This window comes from Mus caroli, chromosome 12, assembly GCF_900094665.2.
Source record: "Mus caroli chromosome 12, CAROLI_EIJ_v1.1, whole genome shotgun sequence".
NCBI lineage: Eukaryota > Metazoa > Chordata > Mammalia > Rodentia > Muridae > Mus > Mus caroli.
Window position 1 is genome coordinate 65,698,891 of NC_034581.1, and position 27,016 is coordinate 65,725,906.

The following is a 27,016-nucleotide window of genomic DNA, read 5'->3' on the forward strand; positions in this document are numbered from 1 at the left end:
GACGTATATCTTCAGTCTTAGCACAGAGCCCGTGACAACAGGATGGTTAGTAGTTCAAGGGCATCCTCACCTACAGAGCTGAGGTTAGCCTTTCTTGCTTGTGACCCTGTCTCAAAACAAAAACAGAAAAATTATAAATATTTATAGGTAATATACCAGCAGATATTATATTTTTATACCATGTATGTATTACATGCTTGGATTGGCACCTGTGTGATGGTATGAGGAAAACTTGTGGGAATCAATTCTCTTTTTCCATCATGTGGGACCCAGTGATTGAACTCAGGCCATTAAACATATTGGTGGTGCCCTACCCACTAAGCCATCCTGCCAGCCCAAGGATTGTTTATTTTAATCCATAATACTATTATATGAAAACACTACTGCATTTATGTAATTAGTACATAGGAACACTTAAATTGGTAGGTTTTGGAAATTTATTTTTTATAGAGGTAGGGGAGCGCAGGGTGCACAAACACAACTAAGTAATTATGTGTCAGCTTTTCTTTTTTTTTTTTTTTGCTAGTAAACAATTCTTTTTGTTTTATTTTGAAGCAGAGGTAAGAAGTATCCATTCTTTTGACATGGTGACACAATCTTGTCTTTAAATGCTTTAAAGGGTTATAGTAGCCAATACAGAAGGAGGCAAGCACTAGAGAAAAGTGTGGGGGGGGGGGGCGTCTGGACCAAGTATGACTTATATGATTTACTTAAAGGACTTAAAATTAATTTTAAAAAAGTCTCATCTAAACAGAAAACTCTTGCCACTGACCTTACAGCCTTTGCTTATATTCATTCAGTGATACTGTTTTCTATAAAAATACTTTTCTTATTATTGTGCTTGTCTCCCAATATATTTGTATGGGCCATATTTTTGGTTTTCCCCAAATGAAGTCAAAACAGTCCTCTTGCTCTAATTTGGAATCTGTTTCTCTTGACTCTTGTTAGTCTCTGGTGGGACTCAAGGCAGAGTCACAGCGGAAGGTGGGCTGAAGGCTAGAGACTGGCGGACAGTGCAGTGGGTCTGCGTTATCAGATGTGAATTAAGGGCTGGGGATGAACTCAATGGTGGAGCACTGTTCTAGCATTTGGGAGGCCTAGCGTTTGAGTCCCAGACCAGCAACAAAGCCACAGCATTACAGTGTGACTACCAGGGGTTCACACCAACAGCGGTCACACTGATCTCTTGCTGTTCCCTGTGCTTTCCGTTACAGCCTGAGGAAGAGCTTGATCCTGAGGAGAGGGACAACTTCCTCCAACAGCTTTATAAGTTTATGGAAGACAGAGGTACGCTCTTCTTAGTGGCTTTGTGAGTGAGGTCTGTGCATTGTTTCTGCCGTATTAGGAGTGAGTGCCTTGTAGTCCAGAGAAAGCCGATGAACCCGCTATTCCTGATGGCACTTAGATGAATAAAAATAAGCTATTCAAGTAGAATACATTGGAAATCATTATTTATAATTACACTAGATCTACCTTGTATTTGTAAGAAGACTAAAATAGAAATAGAAAGTGACCAATTGGGCTGGAGAGATGGCTCAGAGGTTACGACCACTGGCTGCTCTTCCAGAGGACCTGAGTTCACTTCTCAGCAACCACATGGTGGATCAAACCATCTGTAACATGAAACTTGTTGCCCTCTTCTGGTGTGCAGTCATATATACATGTAGAACACCATATACTAAATAAGTTAAAAAAAAGTTTTAAAAAGTGACCAATCATAACATTGCTTACCCTGCATAGTACTTTATTTTATTTTATGTACATGAGTACACTGTCTCTGTTTTCAGACACACCAGAAGAGGACATCAGATCCCATTACAGATGGTTGTGAGCCACCATGTGGTTGCTGGGAATTGAACTCAGGACCTTAAATGCATAGTAATTTATTACAGTGGTAAGGCGCTCATGGAGAGTAGACTCACCTGAACCCTGTTCTCCTTGAGCTGAAGATAACAGACATCAACGTCTTTCTGAGTAGGATAGGATTTCCATGGAGGTAGAAGAAAGAGAAGTATTATAAATCATCACACGCTGGCAGGTTTCAGTCCTACAAAGTCGTGGGTCATTTGGCTCTAGACGTTCTGTGGCTTTGAAGAATCTTGCACAGAACCGCAGCAAGCGTGGAGCTGCAGCCCTCCTGCTTCTTCTCACACTGCATTGGGCCACAACCAGCACTGTCAAGTTTTAATTTAATTTTAGCCATTTCTTTGGTATAGAGGCAACTTGATTGACCGTAGACATGTGCAACTCCTAAATTTCAGACAGCCCACAAAACTGCATACAGAACACAGAGAAGAAAGACTTTGTGTCTTATGTGGTTTAAGGACCTTTAAATGTATACCTTCAGTGAATGAATTTTGTTGAATTAGAAGTCAGTATTTTTATTTTCAAACTAGTATTTTTCATTTGACTAAATGCTTTATTTTTTTCCTTCTGACATTTAAAAGGTACTCCGATCAACAAACCACCTGTTTTGGGCTATAAAGATCTCAATCTCTTCAAACTCTTTAGACTGGTCTATCATCAGGGGGGATGTGGCAATGTAAGTATACCGTCGCTTTAGAAATATGTGTTTGTGCATTGAGAAGTCTGGTTCTTGATGCTGCACTGACGTAGGCATTTTCTTAAAGAACACACATTGCTAGTGTAACAATTATTTCCTTTGACAGTTGTTAACAAAAATCTTAATCTTCCAGATTGACAGTGGGGCTGTATGGAAGCAAATTTATATGGACCTTGGCATTCCAATTTTGAATTCAGCTGCTTCCTACAATGTAAAAACTGCTTATAGAAAGTAAGTTGTCCAACTTCATTAAAGAATAAATATTAGCAAGTAAAGTGGTTTGGGCAAAAGGGTATATTGTATGACAGACCTTACATAATACAGCTTCCTTGACAACAGTTTTTTTTGTTTGGTTGGTTTTGGTTTTGTTCTTTTTGCCTTTTTGTGGAGAGGTGGCAAGGGCAGAGGGCGGGTATGAAGGAATGGGGAGGTGAGTGGGACTGGGGAGTATGAAGTGCAGTTCACAAAGAATCAGTAAAAAATTAAGCCAGGCAGTAATGGCACAGGCCTTTAATTGCAGCACTCAGGGAAGCAGAGGCAGGAGGATCTCTGAGTTTAAGACCAACCTGACCTACGATGAGTTACAGGACAGCAAGGGCTACATTGAGAAACACTGTTGGCAGGCGGATTTCTGAATTCGAGGCCAGCCTGGTCTACAGAGTGAGTCACAGGACAGCCAGGGCTACACAGAGAAACCCTGTCTTGAAAAAAACAAATGAGAGAGGAGAGGGAGAGAGAGAAACACTGTCTTGAGCAGCACCCCTCCTGCCCCCAAATAATCATTTACAGGGAACAGCCAACAGCCTTCTTTTAATTACCACTGCAGACAAGGGCCATACATGTTAAAAGTTTAAGCTAGCAGTCACGTGGGATTGAAAGGTTTCCTGAGTCATAGCCTACCGTTCTCCACTTCCCATGTGATGCTGATTTCCTCTTAAAAGTCTGAGATGCAGGAGTGCACACCATCTCCAGATCCGCTCACCGTCTGCAGTTCTGGTTATGTGCACGTTCTAGAGCAGTGGCTCTCAACCCTCCTAACCCTCTGACCCTTGAACACAGTTCCTCATGCTGTGGTGACCTCCAACCATGAGATTATATTCCTCGGTACTTCATAACTGTAATTTTGCTGCTTTTATGAATCATAATGTAAATGTTATTTTTTGTTGATTGTATCAAAGGCATTTACTAACATACCAAGAATACTTTAAAAATGGCTCAGGTTTTCCTACACATTTACCTCGTATTCACATGAAATGCAGACTACGATTTCCTAAGATGAAATGTTGTGTGTTTAGGTATCTCTATGGTTTTGAGGAGTACTGCCGTTCTGCAAATATTCAGTTCAGAACTATTCACCACCATGAACCAAAAGTAAAAGAGGAAAAAAAAGACTTTGAAGACTCAATGGACGAAGCTCTAAAAGCGGCCCCGGAAATGCCTTTGCCGGACGTGAAGAGTGAGCCCGAGGAGAATACGGACTCAAACAGTGAAAGCGACAGAGAAGACACAGAACTAAAGTCGCCAAGAGTGAGTGCTTGTAGCTTTCTCTGCTTCAAGCATTAGCTTGAACTTTTTGTGGACATTTTAATGTATGTGCATACTATTTGTGTAGAAAACCTAGTTGATGTTCCAGGATTTAGTAATATTGCAGCAAGGTCATCAGAGCAGCCTCTTTCTACAGACAGTGCTTAACACTCCTCCTGCCTGCCAGCCTATGCCACAGCCTGAAACCCTGCCCTAAACAACCAAACCAAACAGACAAAAACAGTATACACGCACACACACACACACTCCTCCTCTCTCTGTTACTGTCCGTTCAAGGCTCTGTTGTCTGGCTCAGTCCTGCGTGCACTGGTTGCTGCCTCTCTAATTGCTTCCTATCTCCTTTCTCGCTCCTCTTATCTGGGATGTACTTGTTCGGTCTGAATTGGTTTGCTCTCTTTTCCTCCCTTTGTACTAAAGTTGCATCCCATGAAGGCAAGGCTGAGTGTTGGTTTTGCTCACTGATGAGATCCGAGGCTTCTAGAATAAAGACGCACAGCACACAGAAAGCGCTCATTAGGTAGTTGAATGAATCACCTCTAGGTCCCAAACTACCTCGCTTCCTATCAATCTGTGTGCATGCTGTACGGCTTCATCTCTGCGTACATTGATTTGTATTTTCCCATCTACCTCGCCTCCGCCCCCTGTATTCCTCTTCATTGATTAAGGTTTTATGAAGGATTGCCATTCACTATCTGATCCATGCCCAGTGAGCTCTACATAGCATGACTTACCATTTTATGGGTTGCCGCACTGTCAAGAATTTCCGTTCTTTTTTTTTTAAAGATTTATTTATTTATTTATTATATATAAGTACACTGCAGCTGTCTTCAGACACTCCAGAAGAGGGCGCCAGATCTCGTTACGGATGGTTGTGAGCCACCATGTGGTTGCTGGGATTTGAACTCTGGACCTTCGGAANGCTGGGATTTGAACTCTGGACCTTCGGAAGAGCAGTCGGGTGCTCTTACCCACTGAGCCATCTCACCAGCCTTTTTTTTTTTTTTTTTTTTTTTTAAGACATGGTCTGTCTATTATGTATCTCTAATTGTCCTAGACCATGCTGGCCTCAAAGTCACAGACATTTTCTTGCTTCTGTTCTCAAGTGTGGGGATTAAAGGCATGCACTACCGTGCCTGGCTTCAGCTCCTTGTATATCTTATTTGTTGGTGAGGCCATGTTTAATAAAAGGGAAAGGTGAATTCTTTATTTTTATCTTATGTGTACACCCGTCTAGATGTGTGTCTGTGCATCAAATGCATACCTGGAGCCCACAGAGGCCAGCAAAGAGCACCAGATCTCCTGGAGCTGGAGTTATAGATGGTTTTAATCTATCTTATGGGTGCTGAATTCAGGTCCTTTGCAAGAGCATCAAGTACTCTTAACTACTGAGACACTGAGACATCCCCCCAGCCCCCAGAAATCTTATTTGTACACTGACTGTTCTGTTATCTAATAAGTAAATAAAGTTTTGTTATTTTGTTAATTTCAGTTTTAAAGAGGGACTAATATAGCCCAGGGGAGACGCAACTCACTCTGTAGCTATAGATAACTTTGAACTTTTGGCCCTTCAGTCTTCATTTTCCAAGTGTGGAATGATAAGAGTGAACTCTACCATGCCTGTTGACCTGTTAGAGGTGTGTCTGTGTGTGTGTGTATGTGTATTCGCGTGTGCGTGTGGTGCATGCGCATATCTCTGCAAATGGGAAGATACCGGGTGTCTTGTTCTCTTTCTTACTGCCTTAATCCTTTGACACCTGGTCTCTCACTACCTGGAGGTAGGCTGTGGCCAGCAGTTCCCAGTGGCCCTGCTGTTTTCCCCCGTTCTTCCCCTAACCCCTAGAACTGGTGTGGGTGCATGTGTAGGTTTGTTGTTTTGTTTTGTTTTGTTTTGTTTTTAAGGCAGGTGCAGGACTTTGAACTCAGGTTCTCGAGTTTCCACAGCAAACTCTCTTAGATGCTGAACCGCCTTCCCAGCTCCTTTCTTATTTCTTTCAAATCCCTGTCAATTCCGAGTAGAGGAGGGAAGCCTTCTGCCATCATATTAGATGGACCTGAAGCAAAGTTTAGAACATCTTAAAAAGGTTCACCAGTTTCACAGCTGACGTGCAAGATGCTTGGGAGCAGCTTCATAAGACAAGACTAGTGCCTCCTGTAACCCATTAGATCTTGGTACTTATTCAAAGAAATCTCACTTAGTTAGTTACTTACTTACTTAATTAGTTAGTTTATTTTTGTATGTATGTATATTTCAGTTGTGCGTGTGTACCCTCAAAATCTAGAAGAGGATGTCAGATCTCCTGGAGCTGGACTTACAAGCAGTTTTGAGCCACTGTGCTGAGAACCAAACTTGGGCCTTGTAGAAGAGCATCCAGTGCTCTCAACCACTGAGCTATCTCTCCAGACCAAAAGCTCACTATTTAGATATTGATGCCAGTAGATCCTTAAAGCAGAATCACTTAAATATACTGATATTTGATTTTTAAAAGATATTTGCTGGGCCTGGTGGCACACGCCTTTAATCCTAGCACTTGGGAGGCAGAGTCAGGTGGATTTCTGAGTTCGAGGCCAGCCTGGTCTACAAAGTGAGTTCCAGGACAGCCAGGACTATACAGAGAAACCCTGTCTTAAAAAACCACAAAAAAAAAGAAAAAAGAAAAGAAAAAAATTATTTATTTTATGTATATGAGTACACTGTAGCTGTCTTCAGACACACCAGAAGAGGGCATCAGATCCCATTACAGATGGTTGGGAGCCACCATGTGGTTGCTGGGATTTGAACTCAGGACCTCTGGAAGAGCAGTTGGTGCTCTTAACCTCTGAGCCATCTCTCCAGCCCCTGATACTTGATTTTTATTGTAGTGAAATAAATTGATATTTAAGTTTTGCTTTAATACATGATAGGAAGCCGGGCGTGGTGGCGCACGCCTTTAATCCCAGCACTCGGGAGGCAGAGGCAGGCGGATTTCTGAGTTCGAGGCCAGCCTGGTCTACAAAGTGAGTGCCAGGACAGCCAGGGCTACACAGAGAAACCCTGTCTCGAAAAACCAAAAAAAAAAAAAAAATACATGCTAGGACTAGAGATCACAGAACTTTCAAAGAGGCCATAAGTTAGGGGCAATATTTTTGAAGATTATTAATAACTTTAATATTTACTGTGTGTGTACACATGCATGAAGGTCGGAGAACAATCTGTGGGAGTCACTTTTATGGCCATGTGACCAGGTCATGAGCTCAGGTCATCAGGTTTGGTGGCAAGGACATACCTTCTCTCTGAGCTGTCTTTCGAGCCTAGTATTACTAGTGGGAAATTCTATCCCTGGCATAGAAATGATTCATTTAAACTCTTTTATCATAGCTAACAGTATAGAGTTAGGGATGGAGCCCTGAGGACAACACTTGCTAAGTGTGTGCAAAGCCCCAGCGCTGCCAAACAGAATAGAATAAAACAATGTTGTGAGCAGAGACTTTGCGGGTGTTGGTGGGGTGATAGGTGCCAAAACCAGGGCTTTGCTCATGCCCCGTTCCCACTGAGCTGTACGCTAGGCACCAGGGGAAAAGGGCTTCCTTGGGTATTTGTGTCCAGGGATTATGGTAATGTTGGACATAATTAAGAGATTTATATTGATGATTCTTTTGCTTGCAAATGGAAGAGAATAGTCCTGAGTTGATTAGTTCTCAGATTCTGATCTCATGCCAGGACGCAGCATAGTCACTACTGTGGAGACTTCAGAGAAAGCTGTAAAGGTGTCTTTCTCTCTTGTAGCGTTTCCTTTCTCAAAGCTCTTATCTCCTCTACTAGGGGAGAAGGAAAATTGTTCGAGATGCAAATTGTATCAAGAAGGAAATAGAGGAAGAGAAAATCGAAGACAAATTCCTCCGAGATGATTTAGAAAATAAGGACGCAGGTGATGACGATGACGATGGTGACCCAGCAGCGAAGAGAGAGCATGAGCTGCTGTTTGGGAGGAAGAGCACACCAAAGAACAAAGAGAAGAAGATTAAAAAGCCAGATGACTCTGAGAGAGACTCAGATGAAGAGGAAGAGAAGAGCCAAGAGAGGTACATTGTCTTATGTCTGTCCTCCAGAGGCACCTGTCTGGGGTCCAGCTGCACTTTGTTCCTGCTTAGAGATTCAGGTGTGAGGGGATGTCTTCTTATTGGGACTTCCGTTCCTCTTGTCTAATGAAGGTGAGACACATTGTGAAGATGATGTGTATCGCCTTTCGGAATTGGAGAATATACTGGTCGCACCATTTAATAGCACTTGTGCCCTAAACAGTGGCCTCAAAGAAGGCTGCGCCACCCAGTGAAAAGAAAGGTCCTGCAGTTGACAGCAGGGAAGGGAACTGGAGAAAATGGAGGAAGTGGACAGCGGGGACAGCGACAGCAAAATTCCATTTTAAAAAAGGTACAATGTGGGAAAGCTAATGAACATGGGTGCACAGGACGAGAGAGAGACGCTTCTGTGTGTCAGCTTGGTTTCAGACACTTTCCTTTTTCCAGTTATTGTATTGGAGAATGTGGCATGCACCCCTGGTTCTAGCTTAGAAAATACATTCTTTCCCCACATCTCATCAATAAAATCCAGCTTTTTAATGTCCACTCTATTTGCTGTTGAGTGAAAACAGTATTTTTTTTTCCATGTATTAGACTTGCATGGATTGAAGTAACTTAAAAATAGCCCCCAATCCAGCAGTTGAGCTAGATCCAGGTAATGTCTCACCACGCTTCGTAGTGGGCCATTCTGCACATGTGATCAAATGAATTGACTAGTTTTTAGGTGTTACTAAAAATCAAGTTTTAGAACAACAGCGTAACAGTCTTACTTGAAAGTAGAAGCTTTTCTCCCATTATTTTGTAGTGATTTTTATCACGTAATGATACCTTTTCTACACGTTTGAGGTCTTTATGCTCCGTTTGGAGACAGTGGCCTGCTGTATCCAGTTGAGCTGGCAGGGTTGGTGAATGGCCCATGGGAGAGCGAGTGGTAGAGAAGCAGACACTGTTGGTGAGCAGCTGAGGCGTCCGGTGCTTGGCGAGGACACAGTGAGCGCTGGCAGTTGGCTGTGCACTAGGCTAGTCTTTAAAAGTTCCGTCACGAAGTAGAATACAGGACTTAAAAAGTAGCAGGAGCTATCTGGCAGCTGCGAACGGTGAGTACAGTTTAAACATCTAAGCAGGACGTTAAGCAAAGGCCAGCTACTTAAAAAGTTCTAATTATAATAATGAGTCTGTAAATAAGTATAGCTAAGATTCTTTATACTTTTAACATAAATGGAGCAAATATTTTAGAGCAAAGAATTCAGTCTCCCATGCAAAGGTTAACATTCTGTTTTACTAAATAAAAGTTGAGTGTACAAACAGCAGCCAGCACATAGTCCCAGTCTGTATCAGGGCCCACGGAGATTTCTGTTTAAGTAGGTTTTCTCCAGTACTTACAATGATTTCTTCACAACAGTTATGAGAAGTGTCCCTGGAGAGCAAATATTCCTGAAGTAGGTTAGCTAGGAAAGCTTCAGCCATGTACCAGGGCCACTGAAAGATGCCTGTGAGTACTGTCGACCCTCACAGCTCCTTAAGACCACGTCTGAAGCTTTGAAATTCGCAGAACACCTCAGCCATCTCTGAGGCAGCGATACACTCTGTGGATACAATTGTAAAATATTGCTGGGCTTTTCATATGACTACCCTTCGTGTCTAATTATCAAAACAAAAGTTGCTGGGAGAGGAGCTAGAAGTAGGAACCAGCAGAGACTTGCACAGCTCTGCTCAGCCGTCGCTCTGCTGTGATTCCAACAAGAGCCTCACTTAAAGCAGAGGCCAGACCAAGGGAGAGTTCCGATGGGAGGTAGCCTTTGCTCATCATGGTACCCACCAAACAGTGTCTTGTAAAGTGAGAAGACAGGAGTGCTAAAGTAGACTTAAGATAACTAGTTGCAAGAATTTACAAAATAGCTTTAGAAAATTCTCCCAGGTAAGGTGGCATTTGAATGAATCTTAACGACCATTCTAGGGCATATGTTTTTTTAAATTTTTTGGTTTAAAAGTGATTTGTTTATGACTCTGCATCGTCATTAACCGTGATTCTTGAATGGCCTTTAAGAAGAATGGGTTTGCCTTTGTGCAGTGTACCTTTACGTCATCAGCTCCTTGGTAAATGGTCCATGAAATCCCCTCCTCCTCCTCCTCCTCCTCCTCCTCCTCCTCCTCCACTGACATGTCACCGAGGTAAACTCGGGTTGTCAAGACACAACGTGCTGGATCTTTTCTCAGTTCTTAGTTTGCCCTCCGTTGAGCTATTAGTAGCATTATCAATGTTGTAATTCACTGCAGGGAAGAGACTGAAAGCCGGTGTGACTCGGAAGGGGAGGACGAGGAGGACGACACGGAGCCCTGCCTGACGGGAACCAAAGTGAAGGTCAAGTACGGACGAGGAAAAACTCAGAAAATTTATGAAGCCAGCATCAAAAGCACCGAGATGGACGACGGGGAGATTCTGTACCTAGTGCATTACTACGGATGGAACGTCAGGTGAGCAGTGGAGCTGTGCGCTTATAAGGCACACCTTGCTCTAAATATTACCAGTGCTTCCACCAGAGACCAACAGGATCTGCCCTTGAAGCAACTGAGTCTATTACTCTCTTATTGGGAGGCAGACCACAAGACAGGAAGCCATGGGGCTGAGTCTGTGAGCGCTCAGGGCTCCACTTTAGGAACTAGGGCTAGTACAGAGCTCTGGGAACCTTGCAGCACTGTCAAGGAGCAAGGACACAACTCTAGGCTGCACATGCCTCTGTTTCCTTTTGCAGAAGTCAAGCCAGTGTCAAGTACCACAATAGTTTGGAGTTGGCTTAGTAATTAAAATCTGTGTTGGTTAGGACTTGGATCTGAGCTTCCGCTGTGTGGTAGGTTTGAGAAAGTCTTTGTTCTGTGCTGATGCAGTCAGGAAGCTGATGTGATTCCATGATTGGCTTTCTTAATAAACCTCACCTGGAAGGAGCGACGGCTAGATCAAAGTTAATCCTATAATTGGTAAAGAGGCAGAAGTGACTCATTAGTCACGAGGAAAAGGATATTTTGCCATTTCTGTGGCGTGGACAATGTTCCTGTTCTGTGTTCAGGCATGATTAGGAAGTTGTCTTTTCTCCTGTCTTGATCCCCTGTGAGCCCGGAGCAGACATGTCTGTCTGTACAGTTGGCTGCATTCAAAGGAAGGGCGTCTCAGTCAGACCAGCTTAGAGCAACACTGAGGCCAGAAACCTTATAATTTCTGGGTAATTTAGTCCTATTTCTAAAATGGGACATCTGTGTGAGAGAGCCCTGATGTGGCCGTGACACCTGCCTGACACATCACTCAGACCAGGCCAGAGAGGACCATGCTGAGGTCCTCCAGAGAGGCCTGCTCCTTTTTTGATGTGATGTGTCCTGGGAAATTCAGGAGTAAGAGGTTTTCTTCTTTTTAGCCCTAAATCAAGTATGTATCTTTCTTACTGCGTTTAGAAGATTGTATTTAATTATATAGATTTTTTTTTATATCAGCATGTAATCAGGTCTTGTTCTCTCTATTCCCTGTATATTTTATAGTTCCTGGTATATTAGTAGACCCTTAATAAATGTTCAAATTAAGAAATATTGATATATAAGGTATTGTTAGCCCTCTGTTCCAAAGGGCTTAGTTAGCTATTGGGTAATATGGGAGAAGATTTTTTAGCTGTAGTATAAGCATCATGGTATCTAGAGCAGCTAAAACCTGTACATACTTGAGCTTTGCACGTCTCCATGGCAACTAGTCTACAGTGTTACTGAATATGAATATCTGTGCACTTGCATAATGCAAGAAGTGTTACTTAATTCTGCGTAGTTTACTCTATTTGATCTGTAAGTTCCAATTTTGAGAACTGAAAACAAAGCACTACAGATAGTTTAGAATTGGGAGTTTACCCACCCCGTCCTCTCTTTGAACCTCGAAGAAGCTCTTTTCTAGTTGTTGTCTTGAGGGTTGAGTGTTTTTGTTTTTTGTTTTGTTTTTTCAAGTTGAGGTTTCTCTGTGTAGCCCTGCCTGCCCCAAAACTCTCTGTGTAGACCAGATTGGCCTGGAACTCAAAGAGATATGCCTGCTTCTGCCCCCTAGTGCTGGTATCAAAGGCGTGTGCCATCACTGCCCAGCAGGAACAGACTTTTTATCTCACTGCTAGGGCGTGTGTGTGTGTGTGTGTGTGTGTGTGTGTGTGTGTGAATGTGAATGAATATATTTCACATAGTGAAAGGTGAATTTTTTTTCTTTAAGATATGATGAATGGGTAAAAGCTGACAGGATAATCTGGCCCTTGGAGAAAGGTGGACCAAAGAAAAAACAAAAGAAGAAAGTTAAGGTATGTCCACACATTCATAACACTTATAGATGTGGGAATTATTCACGTATCTTTTCTGTTAGATTTTGTTTTTTAATAGTTTTACCTTCATAGGAAAAATAAGAAGGTACAGGAATTTCCCATGTGCTCTTTGCCCTAAGTGGGTATTGTGTTACGCACTGTCGGCCCCTTACCCTCACAAGAGGGGCCCATTTGTTATAGTGGTAAATACCCACAGTTTACACTGGGGTAGGTGTACATCAGAGGTGTAAGACTTCGCTGGGTCTCTGTGCCTGTAGAGGTTTGGGCAGATGTGTAATGCCATTATTCATCCTTAGAACCACACAGAGGACCTCATCACCCTGGAAACCCACTGTTCTCCTCTTCCCTCCACCTCCACAGTGTCAACCCTGCCTGCTGGCCCACTGTACACTTGGCCACGCCTTCTGTCCGGTTCCTGCTGTAGAGGTCTGCCTAGTGTTTTGTCTGTTTCTGATGCCTTTCATTCCCTCTGCAGGAAATGAGCCAGGGGGAGTGATTCTGTTCAAATGAATGGGTTAGAAAACTGTTCTAGATTTTTCTATAAGCGCATACTGGTATTTTACTTTTAAATTAACTGACCTTTTTGTTTTGGAGTTAATAGATTTTCTTAGAGAAAATGGAATGTTCATTTTTGAAAGGCCTTGGCCTTTCTCATGCATTTTGTTGTTATTACTCAGAATAAAGAAGATAGTGAAAAGGACGAAAAGAGGGATGAAGAGAGGCAGAAGTCCAAACGGGGAAGACCGCCTTTAAAATCTACTTTTTCGCCAAACATGCCATACAGTTTATCTAAGACGTCAAACAGTGAAGGAAAATCAGGTACCAGAAATGCCCATGGCAGTGTGACAGACAGCATACCTCTGTCTGGTGAGACAGAAGGGGCTCAGTTCTGAGGATTGTTGACTTTTAAAACTATATATATATTATGTACACACACACACATATGCATCACTGAACAATGGGACACATTCTAAGGGGACCTCATCATTGCACAAATGTCATAGAGGATGCTTACTGAACTAAAGGGCTAGTGTCCCTGGGTGACAAGAGCTTACAACAGGGCCTCAGGTATATGCAGCCATCATTGACCAAAATATAACTGTGTCACTCAGTGAGAGGCATAGCAGCTTATCTTGGTTTGTAACCTAGCATGATTGAAAGTACAGAGTGTAATTGGCAGCTGGCACTTATTTTGTAGTATATTCTAGTTTAAACTTGAGTGATATTAACCCTGGATGCCGTCTGTCAGGAGGATTTTTAGATACAACCAGTTAGCTGTAGGGAAATGAAACAATCCTTGAATCCCAGTGTGTGTTGGGCTCTGCTTCAAACCATGTGATGCACCAATGCCTCCTGTAAGTTGGGCACCGTCAGCCTGTTGGGAGCACAGGCTAATGGGCGTAGGCGGGCTTTCGGTGAGCAGAGCAGAGCAGATTTTACTCCGCTGTAATTGTCCCCTTCACTTTTCCATTCTTTTTTCTATGTAGTTTAAGAGATCTTAAATGGTGGTATTAGACAATTATTCTCCTTGGAGAGAAAACTACTAAAGGATAGGTTTACCATCGGCTGCAGTGTGTACACCATAAAGGGGGTCTTTCCAAATCCTCCGGCCACCTGCTGGTAGCTCACGGTCATACAGGAAACCATACAGATGCAAGGTTTCTTGGACGTGTGGGCTGTTTCTCAGGCGGCCCGTGCGCGGCCCGTGCTGGTGCAGTGTTCAGCCTACACAACCATCCACATCAGAGTCACAGAACTGCCTCACTGAGGAGTGTTTGACCTGAGAAAATGGAACTCTACATTCCACTTTTACTAAAACCACAGAACTTGTATACTTACTCATTCAGGGACTGAGAAGTCGGCTGGGCTTCAGTACTCAACACCACATGCTTTCCTGATGCCTGTCACGCCAACCCCATGCTATCTGCCTCCTCTTTTGGCCTCCATGGGCCCCAGGCATGGATCTAGTACAGAATATATATGCAGATTCTCCTGTTCATCAGATGGAAACAAATTCTAAACAAAGGAGAACCAACAAGCAGAAAACATAAAACTTTGTCAAGTATCGTGGTGGTGCACACCCTTAATCTCAGCACTTGAGAGGCAGAGGCAGGGGGATCTCTTGAGTTTCAGGGAGGCCTGGACTCCATACTGATGCAGGCCAGGCTACACACTGAGAACCCAAAGTTATCTTTAAAAAATGAACACCTTCAGTGTTTGCCTTTCTAAAATTCTCTAAAGAAGGTGTAAGCAATACAGGGATAGTTTTTACATTGTGTGGTTTTATAGTTTTGGACTGCTGCCTTAGTTTCTGAAAAATTCTCTGACAGAAAGTGAATAATTTGTCTTGCCAGCAGGTGTCTCTTGCCTGTACTAAGACCATTTAAGGTATGGAGAATTCACATTGCTCATTTTTTTAAGGATTTATTTATTTAATGTATATGAGTACACTGTAGCTGTACAGATGGTTGTGAGCCATCATGTGGTTGCTGGGAATTGAACTCAGGACCTCTGCTCACTCGGGCCCCGCTTGCTCCAGCCCCACATTGCTCATTTTAATGCAGACTAATTTTAGGTAGAATGTCATATTCCTCTAGAATGCAAAGTAGTTAATCTTTGCAGTAAGTCAGGTCAAGTCACTGAACATACTAGCTTTGTATCTTTGTTTGTTTTACTATTTCTTTGTTTATTTTTTGAGACAGGGTTTCTCTGTGTAGCTCTGGCTGTACTGGAACTTACTCTATATTCCAGGATGACTGGGAGCTCAGAGATCCACCTGCCCATGCCTCTGCCTCCTGAGTGCGGGAATTAAAGGCGTGTGTCACCACATTGTTTATCCTCACGGTTTTATTTCAACCTTTCCCCTCACATTTTAGCGCAAATCTTTGTTTTACTTCATAGAAAAAAATGTCTCTAGAGATTCAGAAGTATAGAAAGGATCTCATTTACACTTAGTAGTATTTTACTTATTGCATTGGTATCTCATGTAATGGTCCACACAACATATGTTTCCCTGCAGACTCCTGTTCATCTGACAGTGAGGTCGACGACCAGCTGGAGAAGAGCTCAGGGGCTGAGGATCTTTCTCCTGATGTCAAAGAAGAATTGGAAAAAAATGAAAATGGACATGATGATAAACTAGATGAAGAAAACCCAAAGATTGTACATATATCAAAAGAAAACGACAGGACTCAGGCACAGCCCTCAGACACCCTGACGGTGGAGTCGGGGGACAGCGATCAAATCGTGCATATTTTTGGAGACAAAGTGGACCAAGTAGAAGAACTTAAGAAACAGGTGGAAAAGTCTCCCAAAGGGAAGGGAAGGCGCAGCAAGACAAAAGACCTTTCATTAGAACTTATAAAGATTTCACCTTTCGGCCAGGAGGAAGCAGGCAGCGAAGCTCACGGGGACGTTCATAGCCTGGAGTTTTCTTCCCTAGAGTGTAAAAACTTTTCTTCTACTGAAGATGACATCGACCCATCTGAGAAAGAAAAAAAGTTGAAACGGAAAATCCTGGGACAGCAATCCCCAGAAAAAAAATTGAGACTTGAGAATGGCATGGAAATGACAACTGGAGTGTCCCAAGAGAGGTCTGAAGATGGCGCAGGAGCCGAGGGCGTGAAAGGCGCACATGTGGAACAGCACTTTGAAACAGAAGGTGAAGGGATGCCATCGTTGACAGCCGAGCCCGACCAGGGCCTTCAAGAACTAACTAGTGAGAAATCGGACAGTCCAGCCGAAGAACCAGTGCACACGCCACTCAAAGAAGAGGAGGATGCGATGCCTCTGATCGGGCCTGAAACCTTGGTTTGCCATGAGGTAGACCTGGATGATTTGGATGAGAAGGATAAGACCAGTATTGAGGATGTGGTAGTGGAAGGTTCTGAGTCTAACTCTCTGGCTTCCGTTCCGCCTGCCTTACCTCCTGTAGCACAGCATAACTTTTCCGTAGCTTCCCCACTCACTCTCAGCCAGGACGAGTCCCGAAGTATAAAGAGTGAGAGTGACATTACAATTGAAGTTGATAGCATCGCCGAAGAATCACAAGAAGGCCTCTGTGAGAGGGAATCGGCGAACGGGTTTGAAGCCAGTGTTGCCCCTGGTGCCTGTAGTATAATTGCACACGAGCGAGAGAGCAGAGAGAAGGGTAAGAATCGCAGGGGACCGAGCCGGTCAGGGCTTGGCTATGACAGACGTTTCCGATTGTCTGTTTAAGAAAATAGTGGATTGGCGTGGACAGGTGTGTAACTGGACCTGTCTGTCTCTGCTTCTGTTTTCAAGCTTTTCCTCTATTTCAGGTCAGAAAAGGCCAAGCGATGGAAATAGTGGATTAATTGCAAAAAAGCAAAAGCGAACCCCAAAGCGGACAAGTGCTGCAGCCAAAACTGAAAAAAACGGAGCAGGTGGGTGTTTGCCAGCGCTCGACTTCCGGTGCTCGGCTTCCGGTGCTCATCTACCCGTGACCTTACGGGTGCTTGTTGCTGCCCATTCCTGCCCAGCGCAGACTCGGGACTTGATCATTTGAGCCACTCCAAAAATGAGTGAGGTTTATTATGTTCTGAAAATAATTTCATTTTTTTTGTTGTTTTTTTGTTTTTGTTTTTCGAGACAGGGTTTTTCTGTATAGCCCTGGCTGTCCTGGAACTCACTTTGTAGACCAGGCTGGCCTCGAACTCAGAAATCCGCCTGCCTCTGCCTCCCGAGTGCTGGGATTAAAGGCGTGCGCCACCACGCCCGGCAATAATTTCATTCTTTTTAGTGTGTGTGTGTGTGTGTGTGTGTGTGTGTGTGTGTGTGTGCGCGGGCGCGCGCGCGCGCGCGCGCGCACGCGTGTTATGTGCGCATGCGTGGCGTGAAACATTTGTGCTCACGTGCCGTGTGTGTATATGCCCTGTGTGTATATGCACATATCTGTGTATGCACGTGTAGAGGTCAGAAAACAGCCTGTGCAGTCACTTCTCTGTCTGTCTGTATATGACGGGATTAAACTCAGATGTGGAGGCTTGCACTGCGAGAACTCTCCCAGCCTCCTTCCCCCACCCCACCCCACCCCACCCCGCCTTCATTTTAATCTAAAGATGGCTATTAGTTTTACTTAGAATTGCAACAGCTAAAATTATCACAAAGCAATTGAATATAAGGCATTTCAGAATCTTCAAGAAAAGAAAAGGTTTGTTGTGGTGTTAAAAGTATGCATAGCATGTGTTTATACTGGGAACGGTCTCTTTTAGTCAGAAAAGCTGATTTATAAATACTATAGAAATCTTTCTTATTTTATGTCCATGAATGTTTTGACTACATGTATATAAATGTACCGAGCACCTGCCTGGTACCCACATTGTTCAGAAGAGAGCACCCCATCTCCTGGAAATAGAGTTACAGATGGTTGTAAGCTTTCATGTGGGTGCTGGGAATTGAACCTGAGTCAGAAGAGTGCAGGAGCAGCCAGTGCTCTTAATCTCTGAGCCAGTTCTTCATCCTGAAAAGTAAGGTCAGTGCTCATCAAAGAAATAAAACAGTAAACTGGTGTAAATGGGTTAGATTACAAACTTGTTTATGAATAAAATTAAATAGTAGAAATAGGTCTTCTGATTAATAAAGATTGTGACAAAGGATGGAATAAGAGATGTGGTCAGTAAAATGAATAGCTTTCAGTGTGATTAGTGTTGTCAAAGGGCTTAGTTAACTTATACTGAAGATAGGCCTAACAACAGAGTGTTAGAAGAATTTAGGGGAATATTGAGTTGTAGGTGCCCAGTATTAGGAAAAGAGATGGATTGTGGTGTTTACAAGAAAGTCTGTTTTCACAAGAGGATGAGACCACTGTGGGAAAGTAATGAAGATGAGAAAGCAGCCGGAGAGTTGGCTCAGCCGTCCAGTGCTGTGGCTCTAGCATGAGTACTGACTGACATTTGATCCACAGATGTAAGATGCCAGGTGAGCTTTTGCACACCTTTAAACCTTTTCTTGAGGGGAGGGGGTTGGCAGGGGGGGGGGAGTGAGACAGGCAGGTCCATGGGGATCACTGGCTAGTCAGCTGTGCCAGATCAGTGAGCCAGTTCCTAGTGAGAGATTCTGTTTCAGAAAACGAGGTGGACAGTTCCTGTGGAATAATGCCTGAGGTGGATCTGACATATGTGCACATCCACACATCTACACACACACACACACACACACACACACACACACACACAGATTAAGATGTTGTTGAGTTGGTCCATAATGAACTACAGGAAGAGACGGAAGTCAGAGTGACAGTGTAGCATTTCTTTTTCAAGAAATTTAACCCTGAAGAGCTGAAGAGATGGAAAGAGGTTCCTCCCAAATGAACTAACTGCCCCTCCTCCCCCAATCTCCAAGGATGGGGTAGAACTAGACTCTGGAAACCAAGGCCCCAGCCATTGAAGAACATGGATATTTGACATAAAGGTCTTTATCCTAGGGGACCTGGGAGTAGAACATTATGCAGCAGACTCTGCTTTTGAGGACAAACAGTAATGAAAATGTAACCATTGTGATTAAGGCCCAAGCAGAGGCCAGCGGGTAAGGCATTTGCAGTGCGATCCTGACAATCTGAGTTCTGTCCCCAGAACCCACATAGAGCTGGGACTTCCACAAGTCCTCCACAGCATGTGCCTGTAGCCCCTCTTCATCCTACACACAAGAATAAGGTTTTCTCTTAAGGGTAGTAAAGTCAGACACATAAAGCAGGCTGGGAAACTGTGTGATCTTTGCCCATTGAGAGTAAAGACAGGGTAAGGGTAAAAGCTGTGCCTTGAAAACTTGGTAAAATACAATTCCAGTTTGCCTTTATGGGAAAACCAGAACATCTCTAAGGTAAATCAGTGAGGGGAGGCAGATGTTCAGATGAAGCCTCTTTTGTTAACACACACATCAAGTTGAGCATAGACCAGCATGCCTTTAATCGCAGCTGAGGCAGGAGGATGAGGAATTCCGGTCTAGCCTGGCTAGATACTGAGTGTTGGCCGATCTAAGCTGTATATTAAGGCCATGTTTCAAAAATAAATGTTAAAGAAGAAAAGAACAACTGTTGGGCGAGTTTACAACAAGGCCTACTTGTGTGTTTCATATACATACTTGGGTTTGGATGGCTTGTATGTTTTATTTCAGCGTACACGAGGCTACAGAATATTGTTTGTTTTAGAACCCTGATTTTCCATTTAGTAACATAGCAGATCCTTAATCATTATTGTGAAGTGTAGCTCCTTCTTTATTCTTGTAATTTTGGAAAGAGTGCCCATGTGCCACTGTGTGTGTGTGTGTATGTGTTATGTGAATGTGTATGTGAGTGTATGTATGTATGTGTTGTGTGAGCATGTGTGTGTTGTGTGAGCATGTGTGTGAGAGTGTGTGTGTCTCAGGCATACCTTGTGAGAGTCAGTTTTTTTCCTTGTATCTGAGATCAAACTCGGATCCTCAGTCAGTGCTTTTACCTGCTGAGCCATCTCAGCCAACCCTGTAGCGCATACTTTAAAAAATCAAAATCAAACAGCGGGGTAAAAACTTTAGCAATATTCAGTAAGACTTCATTTTAAAGCAATTCTTGTTTTTGGTTTTTGGGGTTTTGGTTTTTGGGTTTTTGGGTTTTTTTTGCTTAGGATCTCTATTTCCACTTTTCTGTTGGAATCCTTGGTATATGTATGTATTATGTTTACCTGTGTGTTACCAAGAAGTGTAATTTGCTGCTTCTGCTACATTTTGGTACTTGAGCCTTACATGGTTTACAGTTGGAGGGGACTTACCGTTACAGGACAGAGCAGCGACAGCGAGGACCTCCCCGCCATGGACAGCTCCAGTAACTGCACCCCAGTGAAGCGCCTTAGCCTGCCCAAGCCACAGAAGCTGCCACGGTCTCCCGCAAGAACCTCGCCTCACATCAAAGATGCAGAGAAGGAGAAGCACCGAGAGAAGCATCCGAACTCCTCCCCCAGGACATACAAGTGGAGCTTCCAGCTCAGTAAGGGCCTGCCTGATAGATAGCCTGAGTATAAACTGGGAAGTGTAAATAATATTAGAAACCATTAACAAATTATATAGCTGGTCCAAATCAATTTTCATCACTTGTATGTAAATCTCTGTGTGTATATGTTTTCTTTTTTTTTTTTTTTTTTTTTTGGTTTTTCAAGACAGGGTTTCTCTGTGTAGCCCTGGCTGTCCTGGAACTCACTTTGTAGACCAGGCTGGCCTCAAACTCAGAAATCCGCCTGCCTCTGCCTCCCGAGTGCTGGGATTAAAGGCGTGCGCCACCACGCCCGGCTATGTTTTCTTTTTTTAATTTGGATAACTTGGTATGACAAAATCTTTGCTTAAGAAACAAAACGTGGGCTGGGCAGTGGTGGTGCACACCTTTAATCCCAGCACTCGGGAGGCAGAGGCAGGCGGATTTCTGAGTTCGAGGCCAGCCTGGTCTACAGAGTAAGTCCCAGGTCAGCCAGGGCTACACAGAAACCCTGTCTCAAAAAACCAAAAAAGAAAAAAGAAAAAGAAAAAAGAAACAAAGCATGGGCTGAGTATGTGTTTCACCCCTGTAACCCAGCACACATGAGGGTGAAGCAGGAGAATCATAAGTTTGAGGGCAGCCTGGGCTACACAGACTTTGTGTAAGGTATGACTTATTAAATCAGTGAAATGGAAGTGCCTTCCCTTTGCTGACAGTTAGAAATACTAAATACACATCAGTCAGATTGCTTTATTTTAATGTTTTCTTATGTTTCATGATGAATGATGCATGTTTAATATAGAATACTTGAGTAAAGAAACCTTAATCATAAATTGAATGTAGTCGCATCTCTTGTAAAGAGCTTATGTAGGGCATAATAAACTGCAGCTTTTACTGATTTGCAGGTTTGACTTTTGATAGCATTGCCTTCTCTGCTTTCATGAAATTGTTGTGGTTTAAAATTCAGATTAATTTTATCTTTCCTTTTAGATGAATTAGATAATATGAACAGTACAGAGAGAATCTCTTTTCTCCAAGAAAAACTACAGGAAATCAGAAAATACTACATGTCTTTGAAGTCTGAAGTTGCAACCATCGACAGAAGGAGGAAAAGATTGAAAAAGAAAGACAGAGAAGGTAATGCTCCTGTTTTTCCCCGCCTTCAGATACACTCTCTGCCTTCAGATACACTCTCTCTCTGCCTTCAGATACACTCCCTGCTTTCAGATACACCCCTGTCCTTTGATTGTAAGCTTGGGTCTCAAGCCCATGGGTAATAGATGGCTGCTTTGAGCGTTAGTGTTTTCTCCTCTTGTTGAAAGTGGGTGTGCTACAGCTGAATTAACCAGAATGACCCTTGAAAAGTTTATGAACTATTTTAAAATTTGTGATTTACTAAACATGTTGGGTTTTCCAGGAGGGTATATCTGCCCATCAGATATTTACTGGCTGCCCCTATGTTTGTTATTTGTGATTCACCAAATGAATAGGCCTAGGAATCTTCAGCACTACCTATGTGGAGCCATAAATCATTCATAGACAGCTACAGGGCAACACTAATGAGCACATGTCACGTGCCGGGTCTCCACAGGTGATGCAGAAGCAAGATGAATTAGACACAGGCTTCACTTTCTCGTGAAGTGAAGTAAGTGAAGTAAGTGAAGATCTTAACATCTGCTGCATAGTGTGTGCCTTGTAGGACATTAACCAGTCTACTTTGAAATAATCTTAAAGTAGTATCTGTGCTATACTTTAAGCATGCAGTTGACAGCCAGTCAAACATTGGACATGCTACCTATTCAAGGTCTGCCAAAATCACAGTAACAGAAATTAAGTTCTGTGTCCTAAACTGATTAGTAATCAGATGAAAACAAGGAAAGATGACTGTAGGGAGACTTGTAATGTCTAAGATGATAATGCCAGTCACTGGGAAAAATAGGAGGGAGATTCATGCATTGTTGGAGCAAAACAAACTATGATCGCTCCTGTATCAGTTCCTTTTACATTGCTGTTGACAAAAGAATGTAAGGAATCAGGACAAAGTATATCCCAGGATGTGTCCCCGGCGGTCTCTTCCCTCCTGCTGTTCCATCTCCAGCTTTTCAGGAAAGAAGGCCATCCTGTGACTCCATCAAGGATTACCCCACTGATGAGGTCAGAGCCAGCACGATAGGACTGTTTCTGAAATCTCTCATGCACGCATACACAGAGGTGTTCTTTCCTCATCTTCCTGACACTTCTCAGTCTAATCAAGTTGCCCACTGGGACTAACCATCAAAGTCTCCTTCTCTACTTAGACCCAAGCATATCCCTTTAACCACAAAATTCTACTCTGACCAAGTGCACTCACAGACCCCTGTGCTCCCCGATAAAACAGCACCAGAGAGCACACTCACTTGCCCTTAGAGTTAAAGAAAGCAAGAAGTCAGCGGACACCCTCAGGACTGCAGAAAAGGTCTCAAGTTAGGGACAAGATGAGACTGGTTGAAACTGTATGGAGAAATGGGATCATCATGCCTACCCTTTAAAGAAAGGTTCACTTCTCCCTACCACTAACAGAAACATGAGCAGAACCAGCGTTGTAGACTCAGGGGCACCAGCTATAGCTAACGGCGACAGAAAAGGGGTAAATCAGGAGTGAGTACCGAATGGTGGCTCTCTCTGTCCTTTTCTAAACCACGATGTAACCCTCCCACTCTTGAGAACCATAGCTAAGTATGCACGTTCCTGGGACGGGAGAGGAGGCTTCTCCTGAAGAAACTAACTATGTCTAGACAAACTGTCTACCCTAGACAAAGACCAAAATAGGAAAAGAAAAGACACTTACCTCGAAAAAAAACTGTTATTCAGTTAAAAGCACACAATATAGTAAAAATTTTAAGCTGTTCATGGAGGCTTGTCATTGTGGCTGTAATCTTAGCCTTTCAGGGGTGGAAGCAGGGGATCAAGAATTCAAGGGCAGCCTGAAGGAGGTGACTGATTCAAGGCTAACCTGGGTTATGTAAGGTTACATAACAACAACAACAAAAAAAAAAAAAAGAAGAAAACTGATTTTTTTTTTTTCAGATATAAAGACAAATCTATGAAAGTATGACAGGGGCATTTAAGAAAATAGTAAAAGGGGGAATACATATAAAACTCAAAACAAAACAAAACAATTAGAAAGGAAGAGAGCTGGGCAGTGGTGAGGCCAGCCTTTAGTCTCCGTACTCAGGAGGTAGATTGGGAACCAAGACTACAAGAAATCTGTCTCGCAGGAAAGAAAGGCAACAAAAAGCACCTCAGATAGATGTCTGTGGTGTAACCTGCTGGGTCTATACACTCCTGATGCACCCACATTCAGGCTCCTGAGGAAGCTGTCGCCATTTCCCTTGGCCTAAATAACTCCACGCATGCACACACTCACATGCACATCTGACTTTGTTGAGAGCGGTGAGAGATGAGAGAGAGTTCGCCCTCTGACAGAACTTCTGGGGCTGCCCTGGCCTGTTCTTAGGCCAGCAATTTTCAATACTGAAAAATGGCCTAGAGCAGATGGAAAGAAATTAGACTTTGGAAGTTTGTCTATTTTAATAAAAAAGGGTAAATAGTAAGAAGTCTGGGCGTGGTGGCGCACACCTTTAATCCCAGCACTTGGGAGGCAGAGGCAGGCAGATTTCTGAGTTTGAGGCCAGCCTGGTCTACAAAGTGAGTTCCAGCACAGCCAGGACTATACAGAGAAACTCTGTCTCAAACAAACAAACAAACAAAAAACAAAATGAAGTCATTACAGAATCGGTAAGCACAGGATGGGATGTTATAACTCAGTTCAAAGCGCTTACCTAGCCAGGGAAGCCTTTGGGTTCGTTGCCCGCGTGTATCTTCTGCTACTCTTGCCCCTACCTGACACCAGACTTAATCTCTCTTTTAATCCTTACTTTTTGTGATGTCTGACTTTGTTTAGTTTTTCATTTTGGTTGCAGTGCTGGGAGTGGAACCCAGGGACTGTGCATAGCACCCTGGCTCCTGCGCTGCCCGCTGCCCATTGGCCTCCCAACCTTGTATCTCTTTTGTAGGGTTAATTCCCTTAATTGGCCCAAAGGTGAGCCCAGCAGAGTGCTTGCTGACAACTTGCGCCCCTTGTGTATCCTTTAATCGACCCCTGATTGAAGTGAATGATGCTAAACATCTTGTTACAGTCAGGTGGAGTCTGGCATGTCTGTAATCCCAACACTTGTGGAGTAGAGGCAAGAAAATCAGAAATTAAGGTCATCCTTGGCTACATATCAAGTTTGAACTAACCTGGGCAATGTGAGACTGACTGTCGCAGAAACAAACAGCAAATCTTCCTTAAAATTTAGCATCTAACTTTAGGTATCTGAGTAGTCATTTCTTGCTCTAACCTGGTTGTGTTGGTTCCACAGTGTCTCACGCAGGAGCATCGATGTCCTCTGCTTCATCAGACACTGGAATGAGCCCCTCTTCATCGTCTCCCCCCCAAAATGTACTTGCTGTAGAGTGCAGGTGATGAACAGTTCTCCACCCCCCAGCAGTTTGCTGCCATGGACTTAAATCCCCAAACCCCGAAATACAACCACAGAAAGCACTCAGCCGGCTAAGTCTATCCTTCCTGTATAGTTTCCAGGATTGTATCTAGACCCTCCTCTCTCCTTTTTTTATTGTTGCAGACAATAAGCTTATTAATAATTGAAGGTTAGGCGGCCTGCCATATTGGTCATAATTTTTCCTCTGTATTTTCTTTCTTTCTTTCTCTCTTTCTTTCTTTCTTTTATTTTATTTTATTTTTTTTTGTGTGTGTGTGTGTGATAGAGAAAAAAAAGGGCACTTAGCAAAATGGAATTTGTATACTAAAGCTTTCGAGTGTTCTAGAAATCATAGACAAGCAAGCGCACACAACAGACAGGAGAGCATTAGCTGGTTAGCAGTTACTGCTGCACTTTCACTGAGATGCATTGAACACTTGGTGAGTAGGGGGTTGATTTTGTGTTATTCTTGTATTATTATAATTATTATAATAATTATTATTAATGTTGATTTTTTTATTAATTTCAATTTTGTGGAAGCACTTGCTATGTAGAACTGCCAAAGTATATGTGCAGCAGTGTGCCCAGGTTTAAACGTGTAAATGGGACAAAATAAATTGTGAAAGGAAGTGTAGTTGACTGAAAACTGCAGTTGTAATAAGTCTTCCACTTTTTATAGGACTTTTGAGCACACAATTATGCAAATATTTTAATGTTTATTAATGTTTACAGTGGAATTGTGAATAAGTTTTCAGTGGACTATCTTATCCCTTGACAAAAATATTTTGTCTTTTTTCTATGTAATTTCAGAGTTTTTATTTTGTTACAAAAATACAAAAATGAAATATATAACAACAATGAAGTTATTTAACAAGATTTCTAAAGCTGAAAATTTTGTGTAAAATAAGGTATTATCTTGCAACTTGTTAAATATATTTATTCAGACATTGGATGGTTGTATTTTTATGTATTTTTTAAAATATTAATAAAATTGAAAAAAGACAGTTCTAGGTTAATTCACTCTTTGGGTGGCAGTGGTGGTCAGCTGCCCCGTGCTGCAGGGGTTGCGTCTGCAGCCGCAGGTGCTGCAGGGCATCTGTCTCAACCTTCCCAACCGAGCAGCTGAGAGTGGGCATCTGGGTCACTCAAGTCTGTCCTTGTTTAGAAACTTTGGCAGTCCTCGTATTTAAACCACTTTGAGGATCACATTTTTGGTTGCCCTTAAGATGCTTTGTCACAGTTTTTGTGTTCGCTGTACTGCCGAATAAATTTTATATCTCCCAAAGTCAAGATGCAACAGTCACGTAAAGCCACTATGTATTCTTTGTCTGTGAATTGTTACACAGACTGATACATTTGTAAATAATTCTTCCAAAATCATGTATTTAAAGCAGTTTTGCATATACATTATGTAAAAAAAGGTGATTTTTTTAAAAGCATTTTTAAACTCATGTTTGTACATTAAAGGGGTTGTTTTGAAGCCTCCTTTTCTGTGTTTATATGCTATAGTGTGGTAGCCCGGGGGGGTTTGACCCTGAGGGTGGACAGAGGCACAGCACATTGCTACTGCAGAGCATTACCGAAATTATGTTTCTCAACGTCATCTTGCCATATTGTGAACCTGTGATTCAGACTTCTTCCATTTTCTCAGAGAATTAAAACAAAAAGTACTCTTGTAATATGAACTTTCCTGTCTTTTCTTTGCAAAGCAGAAGTATCTCAATGTCCAATAAAAAGGAGCCCAGTGGGCGTGGCTTAAACATAGGCTTTACAGTTTTAGTTTTCTTTTAAGTGACTGTTTTTTCCAAATGCCAGTAACTTATAGTTGGAAAATTAGATTCTACAAAACTAAGCATTTTGGTATGTCTTAGTCAGGGTTTCTATTCCTGCACAAACATCATGACTAAGAAACAAGTTGGGGAGGAAAGGGTTTATTCAGCTTACACTTCCATACTTCTGTTCATCACCAAGGAAGTCAGGACTGGAACTCAAGCAGGTCAGGAAGCAGGAGCTGATGCAGAGGCCATGG

At 42.8% G+C, this 27,016-nt stretch overlaps 1 protein-coding gene across 3 annotated transcripts in view; it reads left to right on the top strand.

Moving 5' to 3' along the window:
• The window catches only part of Arid4a (AT-rich interaction domain 4A), a 68,020-nt gene extending 41,354 nt beyond the window's left edge, over positions 1-26,666 (top strand). For 2 of the 3 annotated variants that reach the window (XM_029484880.1, XM_029484881.1), the window contains 14 exons: positions 1,215-1,287; positions 2,448-2,542; positions 2,697-2,794; positions 3,859-4,090; positions 7,908-8,167; positions 10,442-10,639; positions 12,396-12,480; positions 12,862-12,927; positions 13,179-13,320; positions 15,521-16,651; positions 16,803-16,907; positions 20,276-20,482; positions 21,455-21,601; positions 24,868-26,666. In XM_029484880.1, the coding sequence (XP_029340740.1) occupies positions 1,215-1,287; positions 2,448-2,542; positions 2,697-2,794; positions 3,859-4,090; positions 7,908-8,167; positions 10,442-10,639; positions 12,396-12,480; positions 12,862-12,927; positions 13,179-13,320; positions 15,521-16,651; positions 16,803-16,907; positions 20,276-20,482; positions 21,455-21,601; positions 24,868-24,971 (2,943 nt within the window). In that variant the 3' untranslated portion in view covers positions 24,972-26,666. The remainder of the gene's footprint in view (positions 1-1,214; positions 1,288-2,447; positions 2,543-2,696; positions 2,795-3,858; positions 4,091-7,907; positions 8,168-10,441; positions 10,640-12,395; positions 12,481-12,861; positions 12,928-13,178; positions 13,321-15,520; positions 16,652-16,802; positions 16,908-20,275; positions 20,483-21,454; positions 21,602-24,867) is intronic. The other variant, XM_021179405.2, reaches the window with a different exon arrangement.
• Positions 26,667-27,016: the final 350 nt, after the last annotated feature.